At 33.4% G+C, this 15,804-nt stretch overlaps 1 protein-coding gene across 9 annotated transcripts in view; it reads left to right on the top strand.

The window, feature by feature from the left end:
* CHD9 (chromodomain helicase DNA binding protein 9) overlaps positions 1–15,804 on the top strand; it is a 220,928-nt gene that overhangs the window by 121,409 nt on the left and 83,715 nt on the right. For all 9 annotated transcript variants that reach the window (XM_025447580.3, XM_025447584.3, XM_025447582.3 and 6 more), the window contains 5 exons: positions 7,773–7,884; positions 11,550–11,696; positions 12,813–12,881; positions 12,963–13,018; positions 13,804–13,921. In XM_025447580.3, the coding sequence (XP_025303365.1) occupies positions 7,773–7,884; positions 11,550–11,696; positions 12,813–12,881; positions 12,963–13,018; positions 13,804–13,921 (502 nt within the window). The remainder of the gene's footprint in view (positions 1–7,772; positions 7,885–11,549; positions 11,697–12,812; positions 12,882–12,962; positions 13,019–13,803; positions 13,922–15,804) is intronic.

Raw genomic sequence — 15,804 nt, 5'->3', positions numbered from 1 at the left:
AACCCCAAAAAGTGGGAAGGAAAATAACATTTATTGATTGCTTCACATCATATATATATACATATATATGATGTATGTGTTTTTCAAACCAAACTAACATGTACATTTGCCCATGTGCATGTCCATAGCGATACTTTCACATCTAAATACTAAAATATATAAGGAAAGAATGAATTAACAAAATCTGAGGGAAAATATAATGAATCATTAGAAATTGAGAATTATCAATTTATACTCCATGTTATTAATAAAATGACAAATGAGGCCCTGATTGCATGTATTAAAATAGAAGAATTAAATATCTGTTTAGATAAAATATAAATATATTAATTGTTTCTTGGCATATGGCAAAAAACACTTTGAAAGATGTATAAATTTATTATGTATTTTTAAGTGTTAATCATATGCCATTAATAGTCTATAGAGGTTCTATAATTTTTAAATGCCAAACAGGTAAAATGTCTTACTAATTTCTTTTTTTTTTTTTTTTTTTTTGTCTTACTGATTTCACTCCGTCGATCTAAACTTAAACTCAGTGAAAATCTTTCTGCATTCATCTGCAAAAAGAATTAATATAGCATACATTATTTTTTATGAATTTAATGAAGATGTGCAGTTCCATTTTTAAGAAGTATTCCTTTACATTAAATGTATTAGTAAGATCTGTCATTAGCAAATAATGTGTTGTATGTATTTTATTGAATCTAAGATATCATTGATTATGAGGCACACCATTATTTTATGTGTCAGTAAGAAAGGAAAAAAATATATTGCCAGTTAAAACTATGGCATATGTGTGATCATTAAGTGAATCTTGATTTCATAGATGTTAATATGTGGGGAAAAAATATATCTTAGAATCACTGAAGTAAAGTTTTTGATTTAGTGCTCCTACTCTGTCAATATTTTTCAACATAAACACTTTTTTTTAAAAAAAGTACTTTTTAGGGGATCCCTGGGTGGCTCAGCGGTTTAGCGCCTGCCTTTGGCCCAGGGCGTGATCCTGGAGTCCCGGGATCAAGTCCCACATCGGGCTCCCCGCATGGAGCCTGCCTCTCCCTCTACCTGTGTCTCTGCCTCTCTCTCTCTCTCTGTCTGTCTGTCTCTCATGAATAAATAAATAAAATCTTTAAAAAAAAAAAAGTACTTTTTAAAAATATGAAACTGCTGATAAATATATTGACTACAATTAATATTTAGCTAATACCTGTATCTTTAGTAACTCTATGAAACAACTCCGTGAATTCAACTTTTTGAAAAACTCATATCTGTCCTTAAACAGGAAGTAATTTATAGTCCAAGTTACCAAGAGCATACAAGACAATGTTACTTTCACAAACTGAAGGATTAACTGAAATAAAGAACCCTTGTAAAACTTGTTTTTCTCAGAGGAGTTTAAGCTGGAGTCTTGAGTTGACCCTTAAGTTGGAGAAATTTCACCAGATTAAAAGTATTTCTTTAAAAAAAAAGTTTATATTTTCTTTTTTTTTTTTTTTAAGATTTTAATTATTTATTCATGAGAGACACAGAGAGAGAGAGAGGCAGAGACACAGGCAGAGGGAGAAGCAGGCTCTATGCATCCCAACGCGGGACTCGATCCTGGGTATCCAGGATCACACCCTGGGCCAAAGGCAGGCGCTAAACTGCTGGGCCACCCAGGGATCCCAAGTTTATATTTTCTGACTTTAAAAATAGCCACAGTGTCTTTCACTTGGCTTATGAAGAAAAACATTATAATGTGAAATAGTATTTTTGCTTGTTTCCTTCACTTATGATGAATTGGATGCATTAATTACACAAATGGACTAATTGGGGAAGATTCATTGTTTGTCCAATTATTGCAATGAGAGAATCAACAGGGGGCAATTATAGATTGACACTGTGTAGAATGCAGCTTGTTACCCAGCCTCTACTAATAAACATGTGGGCAGGATTCAGATGAGTGCATAAATTACATCTGAAAATCAAATATAGATGTCAAGTATAAACACTGATGTTTTCTAGTGCAAATGAATTAACATTTCAAATTTATACTTAGTTTGAAATTGCCCTTTGCTGTCTGAAACAAGCTGTGTTTTGATATTTAGTTCTTTTACTTGCTGAATGTATCTGTTGCTACAATTTGCTAACATTGATAACAGATCTTTAATGTTTTAAAAAAAAACTTGCAAAAAGCCTTTATTATTAATATATTCTGTATTTGGCTCTTTGGTGATATTTCTAAGAATAGCAAACTGTCAGCTTATTTGAAGAATATCTATAATGAAATTTTACTTTCATTTATAATATTTTATTTTAGAATTCATATAGTCGACTCTGTGATCCATGATGAAGGAATGGAATGCTCTTTGGTAATTGGGTATTTCACTTAACTGATTTCATTTTATTTTTCCTACTTTTGGATCACCTGATTTCCCTCAGTAATATTTATGGCAAACATTTGTCATTATACTGGCAGTAGAGATTTCTGGTTGTTCAATAATCAGATAAACTTTAACCTTAATAATTTACTAAAAAGATAATAATAGTTTCATATTTCTCTGTATCCATTAAACTGTGTATATTTATTAGGTATCTCTTGACTGGTTGAAGTATAGTTTCAAAATACTTTTTGAAAATTTTATTAAAATCAGCAAGATGTTAGAAATAGTACAGTAGGAATAAAGAGCCCTTTATTGTCTTTTACTTAACCTGTGATTCAGGCATTTTATTTATTTCACCTTTTGGAGCTAAAGCTTCCCTATTAGTATAGTGAGACCAGTACCTTATCTGTCTCAGAGGGTTTTCTCAGGATTGAAGGAGAACAAAAAAGTACTTTGGTGTTTTAAGTGCTCTGTAAATATGAAATAATTTTATTATTTTATTTATTTTATTTTATTGAAGGAGAACCAAAAAGTACTTTGGTGTTTTAAGTGCTCTATAAATATGAAATAATTTTATTATCCTGAATATTCGTTCTTAAGAGAACTCTGAACCATAGTTCCCAAATCTGGTAGAACATCAGAATTTCTTAGGGAAATTTTTAGAAGTCTGATTGAAGTCCCACTTACTAGAGCAGAATCCTGGGGTTGGGCCCTACAAATCTGTAATTCTTTTTTTTTTTTTTTAATTTAATTTATTCATGAGAGACACAGACAGAGAAGCAGAGACATAGGCAGAGAGAGAAACAGGCTCCATGCAGGGACCCCGATGTGGGACTTGATCCCGGGACTCCAGTATCATGCTTTGGGCGGAAGGCAGGCGCTTAACTGCTAAGCCACCCGGGCATCCCAAATCTGTAATTCTTTTTAACTTTTTACTTTGAACTAATCTCAGACTTGCAAAAATAGGTCAGAGTTCCTTTAGGCTCTTTACCCAGCTTCCTCAAATGTTAACATCTTATGTAACCAAAGCAGGATTATCAAATCCAGGAAAAAGCACTTATACAATTCTATCAACTTAGAGACCTCATGCAAATTTTGTTTCCATTTCATTGTGTTGTCATTTCTCCTTCCACTCCTCCAATTTGGGATGATTCCTCAGTCTTTGTCTTTTATAAATGTTTTCAGTTTTGAAGCATACTGGCCAGTGATTTTGTAGAATGCCTCTCAGTTTGGGTTTGTCTTATATTTTCTGATTAAGAATCTTTATTTTTAACAGACAGCCTTCTAATGAAGCCTATGTCTCACATATTTAGGAATTACTCATCAACACCAACCTAATCTTTGTTCCCCTTTGTAGTATCACCTATATACCATTTTAGAACTTTACAATAAACCAATATGACTTCATTGTTTCCAAGAATCAGTATTCTGTGTAAGTAACCCTAGTTTTTAAATCTTAAAACATGTCTGTATTTTACTCAGAAATATGTCAGTCAAGCATGACTTAATGTTTTGGAATCACCTTTTTCCTACCATGGAAATGTACTGTGTTTGAACAGAAAGGACATGTGTAAACATTTTGAACTTTTAAAGGTTTAGTAAGAAACTACTATATCTGAAATATCTCTTATAAAGTTAGGATTTAAAAAAGATTTTTGCATAGGTTAAGAGTGGTTAATGAGTTTGTGAAATCAGATGATATTCCAGTCCTACAGAACAACATTGGAAGAAAATGCAGAGTATATGGAAAACACAGTTTAAAAGATCTTTTTTTGTTTTGAAGAACATTTTCAAATAATTCATATAATGAAGGTTTATCCTAAGGTATTACAGGAAATGTTTTTACTAGACTTACCTCCCTCCACTAAAAAGGATAGGAAAAAAAATAAAAATAAAAAATAAAAAAAAAATAAAAAGGGTAGGTATCTAAGATTGATAGGGCAGCACTTACGAATATTTCTTTTCTAGAGATTTAGGCAATATTTATCTCTAAAAATATTTGAGCAAAAGGAGGAGTGTATCAAATATATATTTCTCCTACCTAATTTTGCTTAGTGTTATCCCTGATCTTGCTACTGACAATCAGCTGCACAATTGCCTTAGGCTGTATTGTGTAATCACAAGGAACATCATGCTTACCCTTAGGAGGAGGTTTTTATTGGAAGAGGAGACTTCTGGGAACTTATAATGCCTTGTTTCTTGATTTAGAAGAAGCTGGTTACACATTTATGTTCATTTGAGAAATTCACAAAGCTATTCTCTTTTGATGTGTAGACTTTTCTGACTTGTATAGTATTTTCATATTAATAGGCTTAAGTTTAGGGAAAGTGAGGGGTTGCATTTGGGAACAACCTAAGAGCCTCAGTTCAAGCTCTGGAGTGAGGTATTCTGAATTTTTATCTCTAGTCTTGCTATTATTGTGACTTTGAGCAAGGCATACACTTCCCTAAGCCTCCGTTTCCTCTTCCTATAAAATGCTGGTATTTGCCTCTCAGAACTATATGAACTTCAAATGAGAGAATGCCTGTGAAAGTCAGCAGAGACTGCCTCCATAAACACTGGGTAAATGGAAGCTTTGAAAATGAAAAGGAGTTCCAAGAGTTGAGATAATAGTGGGTTGAGGACTGAAAATGAAGCGGTCTGGATAGACAGCTTTTTTAGGAACTGCGGATGAGGAGGAGGAAGGACAAGATCATGAGGTATCTAATAGTAGATATGACCTCAAGGGAGAGTTTTATTTTAGCAGGGGAACCAGAGTAAGGAAAAGGGACCAAAAGAAGGAATAAATGACCAATGAAAGTGGTGAGAGGGAATGAAGTATAAACATGGTTGCTTCCTTAATGTTGTTTCTGAGTATCTTTTTGTACCTTCTCTAATATCCTGGTTCCAACATAAGCTGTTCTTTTATTTGCTTTCTTCACATACTCTGAAGAGTGCAGGTGAGTATATTACCAAGTAAAAATTATCTGTCTCCTGTTTAAGGGGGTAATCGTGCCATGCAAGAATGATCTGGGAGTAGCTCTTTCTAGAAGTTTCTTGCCTCACATCTAACCATCCAGGCAGTGACCATGTCTCTTGATTCTGCCTCCATAATAAAACCTTCGCCTTTCTTCACCTCTTTATCCACACAGCCATGCCCTGTGTTGCATCCTTCATGTCTCACTTGGGTTGTCATTTGCCAGATGGCTGGTTTCCATGCCTTGCATTTCTCCTCTAGTTGCATTGCTCTCTTGTTTGAAATTCTCCCTCCCCGCAATTTTATTGAAATGTAATTGACATACAACATTGTATTCGTTTAAGGTATACAACATAATAATCTGACATATGCACCTATGGCAAAGCTACTGCCACAAAAGTATAGTTAATATCCATCACCTTACTAGTTACAAATTTTGTTAGTGATGAGAACTTTTAAGATTCATTCTCTTAGCAACTTTCAAATATACAATGCAGTATTGTTAACTGATCATCATGCTGTATATCACATCCCTAGAACTTATTTGTATAAAATTCTCATATCTTCCAATTGTTTTTTTTTTTTCATTTATTCCGAATATCTCTGAGCCATTTGTTGTCAGTGATGAACAAGACAGATTCTGTTTCAATTCCTGCCTTGTGGAGTTTAAAAGGATCTTCTGTGATCCTCACCTTATCTAGAAGACCATCTCTCCTTCCTTCTCCTCTAGTAGTTTGTGTATCTCTGACATGCTCTTGTCACTGCACATCTCTCTCATTCTTCTATAATATCCCTCCAACCTGGAATGTACCCCACCCTATTCTTTCACTACCAGTTGAACACCTTGTATCATTCATTTCCTATCTCAGACTTTACCTTTTCTGAAAAGGTATTCCTTTACAATAGACATAAGCACTTCAGTACTCTTCAGTAGACATAAGCACTTTTGTGTTCACATTACATCCGGTACTAACTTCCACTTTTGCGTTTGAACTGTGTTTTCATATTTTAAAAATGATACTTCAATGCTAGGGACTGTGTCCACTTTATCTTCGAATCCTAGAACCAAGGAGTGCCTGGCATATAATAATTAGAAGTTAGTTCAGAAATTACCGTGTCAGGACTTTGCTAAGAACTCATTTGCATTATCCCACTTAATTCTCAACAACAGTAGAGGTAGCTATTATAGTATCCCTATTTTCCAGGTCAGGAAACTAAGGCTAAAAGAAAAGAGATCAAGTAATCTGCCAGGTGTCTTACCGATAGGCAAATGGTAGAATCAGGTTTAAAATCTTTGATGCTGTGATTTTGAAGTATGTGCTCTTAACCTCCAAGTTCTCCGATGTTAATACATAATTGTTGGGACGCCTGGGTGGCTCAGTGGTTAAGCGTCTGCCTTTGACTCAGGGTGTGATCCTGGAGTCCCGGGATTGAGTCCCACATCGGGCTCCCTGCATGGAGCCTGCTTCTCCCTCTACCTATGTCGCTGCCCCCCCCCCCCCCGTATCTCTCATGAATAAATAAATAAAATCTTTTTTAAAAATAAATAAAAATAAATAATGGTTGAAGAAAATTCTTCTATCTTTATGATACATCATACTTGAAAATATTTTGGGAAATTTTCTCTGTTTGGAATATAGATATCTAAAATAGAATTTCCCTGATTAGCAGTTAGCATGGTTTGTGATTAGTATGGTGCTCCAAAAAATCATGCCCTCTCATCTGTTGACTCAAAATAAGGAAATGTGGAAGCTCTGTACTTTCCACCTCTGATCAGGAAAAAATAAACAATACCACATTTTCATTTTAAACGTTTGTATTTGATGTGTGTGTATAAACATTAATTAACACACATATACACATATATATGAGAGAGACAGGCAAACTGTGGAAATATAGAAAAATACTTTTTTAACTCTTTAGGAACATATACTACAGCCAAGATAAGCCTTAACGTAAATGAAATAATTAACAATTGTTAAAGTATTTCAAGTAAGGGAGAAATTAGGGTAAAAAGTAGTAGAGGATTCTAGGGAATAGGTGGGATATAAGGACATTAACTAGAATTTGAATTTAGTAAGAGGTAGAAAGGGAAAAATTCTCATTCCAAATCTACAAAATAATAAATGAATTATTTTAATTACTATATACAGTTATATCACCTGACATTTTTCCCATGAAAAATAATTTTGAACCTGAGAAACAAGCTATAGAACTTGACTGCCTTTCTATGCTTAAAACTATGTTAGCTGTAACATTGGTTTGTGTTTGTTCCATTAAAATGTAGTTCTTGTCTTGAAAATGTCATTATGGAGTTCATGATAATTATCCTCTTTGGTTGAACATTCACGTAATATGAAATGGAAAAAAGTTTATCATGGCCATCTTAGTATGACCACAAATGGAGAAAAGGCAGAGAGTTCATAGTGTTTACTCTTTTCCTCTTGAAACAGCAAACTCATTATTACATTGGGTAAGAAACAAAAAAGAAAGAATGAATCTTCAGATGAGATATCTGATACAGAGCAGATGCCACAGCATGCATGCAAAGAGGAAGACTCTCAAGTGAGTATCACGTTTTTTTCTGAGAAATGAAGAACTGATAGGATTATTTAGATAGCCTAAAACTGCTTTATGGTTATTCATATTGTAGTTTAGTAGTAAAATTACATTTTATTATATGGTAGGACTTGAAGACAGCATTATGACAATATGCTCCTGGTAGTATTACCATAGAATGTTGGATCTGGGAGGAAACTTACATATTCTTTCTAAACCCCTCATTTTTCATATAATGAAGCCAAATCCCAGAGAGGTTAAATAACAGTCCAAAGTCCCTGATGGCTTTTAGCATGGAGAAATATCTAGTGATATTATCCTGTACTTAAAGAGTGCTTTTGAATGAACTTAATGATGGAGATACTAATTTTTAGAATCACATACAATGATAAAGCAAATGGATTGAATCATTCCTAGAGATAATTCCTTTGGTCTGCTTCTGTCAAAGAAAAGATAACCAATTATATTAAAAATCCCGTAATGTAGACAAGAATACTATGCATTTTGCCTTTTTTTATAAGTGGATATTCAAAATAACTGTGTGAAGTTAAAAAATATATATATATACATATATAGTAAAGGTCATAATTCAGGCCACCCTCTCCTCTTTAATAATTAAAGTACAACTCTAGGCCGTATGGGTGGTGGCAGTTGTTGAATTATGGGGCCAGAAAGCCCCTGAATGGCCTTTCTTCTTCCTTATGCAGCTTATCCAATGGGAGAGTAGTGGCTCAAGGCTCCTGGGCTGCTGCAAGAGTTGAGGTAAGGGCAGTGACTGAGCTCCTAATATTATATGGCCTGGCTTTTCTTCACATGTTACTCTTCACTCAGGCAAACTTGCAGTTACCTTATTCACCATGAGAAAATTCAATTTAATTTTTACTAGCATAAGGCTGGCCATTTTTCCATTATGTAATTACCAAACAATGAAATGGTAGAATAGATTAACATGCACATTTCTTCCACACCTTTCATTGTAGTATTAGGTTGCTCTACTAGGTATGTTGCTTTAACAAAAATATACACAGAGAAGGAAAGAAGTATTTTCTAATAAGCAATTCTAAATCTATATTATTGATATATTTAAACATATCATATAAATGATGGAAAGGTCTGTATAGCTTTCAACCACGAGGGACTGTCAAGATTTGAAGGCTGAAAAATTTGTCTCAAGTTTGGAGTCAGGTGGAAATCTAAAAATCTGAATGTGATATTTATTTTTTTACCTTTAATCTTAATATAGCGTACTTCAGCAGTCTGACTGCATTTGTAGACTTAATTTTTTTTAAAACCCCTGCAGTACATTATATTAAGATTATTGTAGGAAACAAGTAACATGTTATCATAATGAAATATTAGTCACTTAAGAGCGTATTTCTGACTGCTTATGTGAAGTGTTGTGGGCTGATCCATTGAAGCCTCTAAGACAGAAGAAAAAAGCTGGAAAAAAGAAATTGAAAGAATTTGTCACTATTTTAAATCGTGCTTTGAATACATTAAGAGAAAGAAAGCCAGAAAAAAAACATTAGCCAAAATGTGTACACCAAATTAGTTTTTATATTTTTAAAGTGGTAGTGATACTACATGACAGAGAAAGATAATTTGATGAGAGTGGCACTTCATTTGGCTTTGCTTCATGTGTAACTGGGTACTTTAGTAGAATATAATTTATTCCACTGTAGTGATTCCAGCTATGATCTTATAACTCAGACTTTTTAATTAATCTTTTAGACTGATAAAGTTTTCATGAGGGTGCAGTTTACAAATTTATTGCTCATTTTATCTGTGAAGAATCAACTGAATTTACACTTTTAAGAGTTCAAAGGATTCTTTCAGGCCACTCATTTACAATTTACTAAAGACCCAAGTGAGGCATTTCAAAGAACTACTAGATGCCTAAATGACCAGAAAGTGCTGGAAACATCAGAGTCTTCTAAAAGTATATTGAATTATTCTTAAACGTCATTATTGAGATTTGTGCCCAATAAGACATAACATTGGTAATACATGTTGTTGTTAGAATACTGAATGTTACTGTTTGTGTATTAAACTATTCTTGAATATTCCGAGCCATATGATGCTCATTGTAGAAATCTAAATATTCCTTTAGCCTTATGTTAGAGGTCCATAGAGTTTTTCCCTCAAGTAATAATAAGAATTACTTTTTTTTTTTTTTTTTTTTTCAAAACAAGATGAGGAAAATTTGGGCTTCTAAAAGTCCTTTCATTATAACTTTTATAAGCCACCTTCCTGAGTCCCATGTTAAAAGAAATGTTATTTTGAGTTTTGAAAATGTAAATATCTTCATGGCCACAGATGGTAAGACTCATCCTAAATGAGCCAGGAAGTTATCTACTGTATTTGGCTAAGCTAACTCACCATATTAGTGCCTTTCTTTCTCTCAGTATTCCACAACTCAAAAGAAAGAGGCAGAAGCAAGTTAAAGGCCACTGCACCTTTTTGGATGCAGATAACATTTTCTCTCCATCTGCTGTACTGATTGAACCATCTTTGCCATGGCTATGGAAGTAGGAAAGGCCTATGAAATTGACATTGGCAGAAACCAAAAGGAGAAGACATGGGTTATTTTGCAGGTTACATTATGGGGGAATGTCACAGGAGTTACTAAATATGTAAAACAAAATGGCACAGAAAAAGGAAGAAGGGGGTAGATTTACCGATTATTAAGCAATAGAAAAGTTGGCTGAGATGCCTCCACCCTTGAGATTTTAGGGAGGTGGAAAAAAGCAAACCTAAGTCCTTTGAAGTCTTCAAGCCAACGTGAGATTTTGATTTTATAGTAGGGAGCAGCAAATATTAGATCTTTAGGGAGGTAAGTAAAGCCATCTGTATTTGATACCTGATTTAAAAACACTTAGATTATTTTAAGATTATGATACTACATGTAATACTTTTCAAAAGGCTTACCTCTGGTTTTGATAGTGATGTTCTTTATTTTTAAGGAAAGCTAGTAAAGTTAGTAAAACACTGGTTCCTCTTTCATACACATTTAATTATTTGGTAGATTTACTTGATTGTTTTATGTATCTCTTTTAAAACATTTTATACTCTTTATTCTGTTTTAAACATAAGTTCATGGGTTTTATGGTAAATATTGTTTAATTTATTCCTCTAGTTATATGTCCCCAGTTAATTATTTAACCAGTATTCATCTGATGCACTTTTTAGGTTTGGCGCAAAAACCATGAAAGTATTAACAGTTTAAAACACCTGTTGCCCAAAGTGTGAAAAAGCTAAATAAAACATGTTTTTACTCTTCTTAATAATAGTTTCTAAAGAGAAGTAACCAAGCAATAAATGTATTACTAATAAAACAAGTTTTGCCCAAGGTGTGGAATAGTTCAAGAAAACAAATCTTTTTATTCTTAACAATTTATAAAGAAAAGTAATAAAGATATTACTAATCTTTGTTATTTGAAACTTTAGGAAGTAAAACAAGATTCTAAGCCTGTGGCAAAGGGCAAATTGTAATCTTCCTTTAGTTAAAAGGAAAAATGAGAAAAGATGAATGTTGAATACAACTTCAGAAATTTAATGTACAAAAAAAAGAAATTTAATGTACAAAATTACATGAATTACTAAAAGTAATTATTTAAATAATCTTTTCTTAAAATCTGTCATATAAACATCATCCTTATGGTTCATTACAGAAAAGAAGATCAAATCGTCAAATTAAAAGAAAAAAATACGCAGAAGATGCAGAAGGGAAACAATCTGAAGAAGAGGTTCAAGGTTCTGTGAAAATAAAAAAAAATTCAGCTCCTTTACCTGGTGAACAGCCTTTACAATTATTTGTGGTAAGACAGATTTGGGATTATGACTACAAATCATTTGAAACCAACATACATTTTTTGAAATCTGTTCCTAAAACCTACTCCAGCTTTCCCTCCTAGAATCCCTGTTGCAGTTAATAGAACCGTTAATTATTCAGATCAGAAACCTAGGAATTTATCCTCTCTGTTTTCTTCTTTTGCTTCTTCCTCCAGTTTATCCCCACATTTTTCACCCCCTAACTATATATTTCTGAAACTCCTCCACATTCCAGCCTTTCTGCAGAATATATCTAAATTACAGGTCTGGTCATAGTACTTAAAGAAAAAAAAAAGATTTTACTTATTTATTCATGAGAGACACACACAGAGAGAGAGAGAGAGAGAGAGAGGCAGAGACACAGGCAGAAGGAGAGGCAGGCTCCATGCAGGGAGCCCAACGTGGAACTCCATCCCGGGTTCCAGGATCAGGCCCTGGGCTGAAGGCAGCGCTAAACCACTGAGCCATCCGGGCTGCCCCATAGTACTTTTCTACTGCAAACTCCTCTAACAGCTTCCCAAGTCCTACAAAACATAATGATGCATTTTTAGCACATCATGTATATGTATGGATTTTTTTTTTACCTTATCTCCTGCCACTTCTTTACAAGCACTGAATGCTCTGACCTTATGAACATAGGTGCACTCTGCCTTTGCATATACATTTTTCTCTTTTTGTAATTCTTTTAATCTTCCTTATCTGGATTGTGAACCAACCCCTCATCTGCCAGCTGAGCTATCTGACACCTTAGGCAAGTACTTATGTTCTCTGTGCCTGAGCTTCCTAATCTGTACAGTGGAGATAACAATGGGTACCTACCTCATAGGATTAAATTAGTTAATGTATGTAAAGTGCTGATAATAATGCTGAGCCCATTAAGAAGCATAATATGTTTACCATGATGAGGCAAATGATGACTAGGACAATAATGTCAATGATTTGTTTTTCCATTTTTGTATTTCCATTTTGTATTCCTCCCACAGTGCCTGGCACATGTGTTAAATAAATGTTTCTTGAATTTTAATGTGTTCATAAACATACAAAGTGGCAACTAAAGGAATTTTTAGAATGTGATGTCGTATTTTCTTTCCTCCCTCCCATAGGAGAATCCAAGTGAAGAAGATGCTGCAATTGTAGACAAAATACTATCTTCTAGAATTGTAAAAAAGGAAGTAAGTAATCACACATGACATTTTATGCATAATATTCCATGGCCTGATTATCAGTCATAAGTATTGATTTTATGTTCTTAGGTATCACCTGGAGTGATGATTGATACAGAAGAATTTTTTGTAAAATACAAGAATTAGTAAGTATCTGAGTTAGAAAAACAATAGAAAATGCTGATTCATATTTAAATTAATATAAATATTGATATCAATAATATTTATTAATTATAAATAATAATAAATTATTTAATAATTATTATAAATAGTTTTATTGTTATAAATTAATTAAATATGAATATTTATGTTTATGTTTATAAAATATAACTTAATATAAATATATTAAGTTAAATTATCTTTTTAAATTTTACCTGAATGTTAAAATGTTTTATTAGTTCAAAACTTCATACGGTAAAATGTAAGCAAATATTTTTCAGAAAATGTTCATTATTAACATCAAAATACAGAAGTCTTTATAAAATATTCTTTTACAAATTATAGACAGTTATATTTATATTGTCGAACTTTCAGATGTTCTTCAACTTTTTCCTTACCTAAGTAAAAGCAAATGTTTAAAATAAAATTACATGGGTTTCAAAAGAGGTTAGCTTTCTTTCTGATCATGATGAAATGGTTACAGTGAGGAAATAAATGATAAATCGTATCTTGTTACCCTTACACCTTTGTTTACCATTCTGTTTCTCTGTGGCAAATTGCTCGTCCTTATATGATAGTCTTCTTAGGATAGAGTGATCACAGTGGCTTTAGAAAATGTACACAATCTATTGACGTAAAATGAAATGATGAGCTACCTCTTCATAAAGTTGAATATTTTGTATTGGATGCTGCGATTGAAAATAAATCTAAGGAACCCCAAAATCATGTTTTTCTGTGTTATTCTAATACACTGCTTTTATAAAAATTTTAGCTCCTATCTTCACTGTGAGTGGGCCACAGAGCAGCAGCTGTTGAAAGATAAAAGGATCCAGCAGAAAATCAAACGATTCAAATTGAGACAAGCCCAAAGAGCACATTTTTTGGCAGACGTAAGAATAAAGAAATAAATGAAACTGTGATATGTTGAACTCTGAACACATGTAGTTATTTATCAAAAATTCAAGTATTATTCATTTTAATTTTTAGGCTTCTGAGTTAGATATTTGCATACAAATGCCATCTATGTAGAATAATTTTCTCTTCCCAAGTTAGCTTGGAAACTAGCTGAAACAGGAACACAGATGATTCAGATTGGTAGATAACTCTTGTATTTTTAAATTAGCATGTATTTCAATACTTAGAGTTGAATATGAGTGGATTAATATCTCAGAGAATTTTATTTTATTTAAAGATTTTATTTATTTATTTATTTATTCATGAGAGACACAGAGAGAGAAAGAGAGGCAGCGACACACACAGGCAGAGGGAGAAGCAGGCCCCATGCGGGAAGCCTGATGCAGGACTCAATCCCGGGACTCCGGGATCACGCCCTGAGCCAAAGGCAGACGCTCAACCAGCGAGCCACCCAGGCGTCCCTCTCAGAGAATTTTATCAGCAAATTTATTCAAGTAATGGAAATGGTAATATAGCAAGTCAATGGAAACTTAAGATCTTTCACTACATAAAATACATAGCCTATTTTCTCTGCCAGGTTTATGTATGTGTGAATAAACCATCATAGGAATAATTCATTTTAAAGGCTTCACCAATTAGTTGATGTCCTTTTCTGCTCTAAATCTTTGACTTTTTTCAATAGGCTTGTTTTAGAACGGTTTGAGATTCATCTAAATTTTTTTAACTTTTTAATTTGAAGATTTTGTAGAGTTTTTATTTTGAAAAATCTAGGTTGCAAAAATAGTACAATGAATTCTTACATATATACATATGTATATATATCCACACACACACATATATAAATAATTGACACACAGTATTACATTAGTTTCAGGGATACAACATAGTGATTCCACTAGTCTGTATGTTATCCTGTGCTCACCACAAGTGTCACTCCCATCTGTCATTAGACAGCTCTATTATAATACCATTGATTATATTCCCTTTGCTCTACATTTTATTTTCCTACATGTATTTTAATAAGATGCCCTAAATGTTAATATTTAACAGTTGGCCTGATGATTCACATTTTCCCTCTGCCTGTGTCCTCCTCTCTCTCTGCCTCCCTCCAAAGCACATAGGTTTTTCTCTTTAAACCATTTGAAAGTAAGTTGCAAATACTTCAGTATTGAATTTTTTAAGTTTTTTTTTTTTTTAATTTTTACTTATTTATGATAGTCACAGAGAGAGAGAGAGGCAGAGACATAGGCAGAGGGAGAAGCAGGCTCCATGCACCGGGAGCCCGACGTGGGATTCGATCCCGGATCTCCAGGATCGCGCCCTGGGCCAAAAGCAGGTGCTAAACCGCTGCACCACCCAGGGATCCCAGTATTGAATTTTTTAAATTCTGCTACATACTAATAGTATAATTAATATTGATGTAGTACTAGCTCATCTATAGACCGACCTTATTCATATTTCACTAATTGTTCCACTATTTTTATAGCCAAAAAAAGGTGGTTTTGTGCTTATTGTGGTCCAGAATCCAATTTAGCATCAGATGTTGAATTTAGTTATCATGTTTCTGTTAATTGGTCTTTCTTTGGTTTTCATTACTTGGACATTTTTTTAAGAGTATAGGTTGTTTATTTTGTAGAATGTCCCTAATTTTGGGGTTGTCTCATATTGCCTGAGGATTCAAGTCATGCATTTTTTTGAGTTATGTATTTTTTAAGAGAACATTACTGTATTATACATCCAAAACTAATATAACACTGAACGTTTACACTGGAATTAAAATTTAAAAATAAAAGACCACCACAGAAATGATACTGTACCCTTCTCACTGAATCCTCAGGAGGAGTATGAACTCATTTGC

Source organism: Canis lupus, chromosome 2 (assembly GCF_003254725.2).
Source record: "Canis lupus dingo isolate Sandy chromosome 2, ASM325472v2, whole genome shotgun sequence".
Taxonomy (NCBI): Eukaryota; Metazoa; Chordata; class Mammalia; order Carnivora; family Canidae; genus Canis; species Canis lupus.
This window is presented reverse-complemented; position numbering and strand designations above follow the sequence as displayed.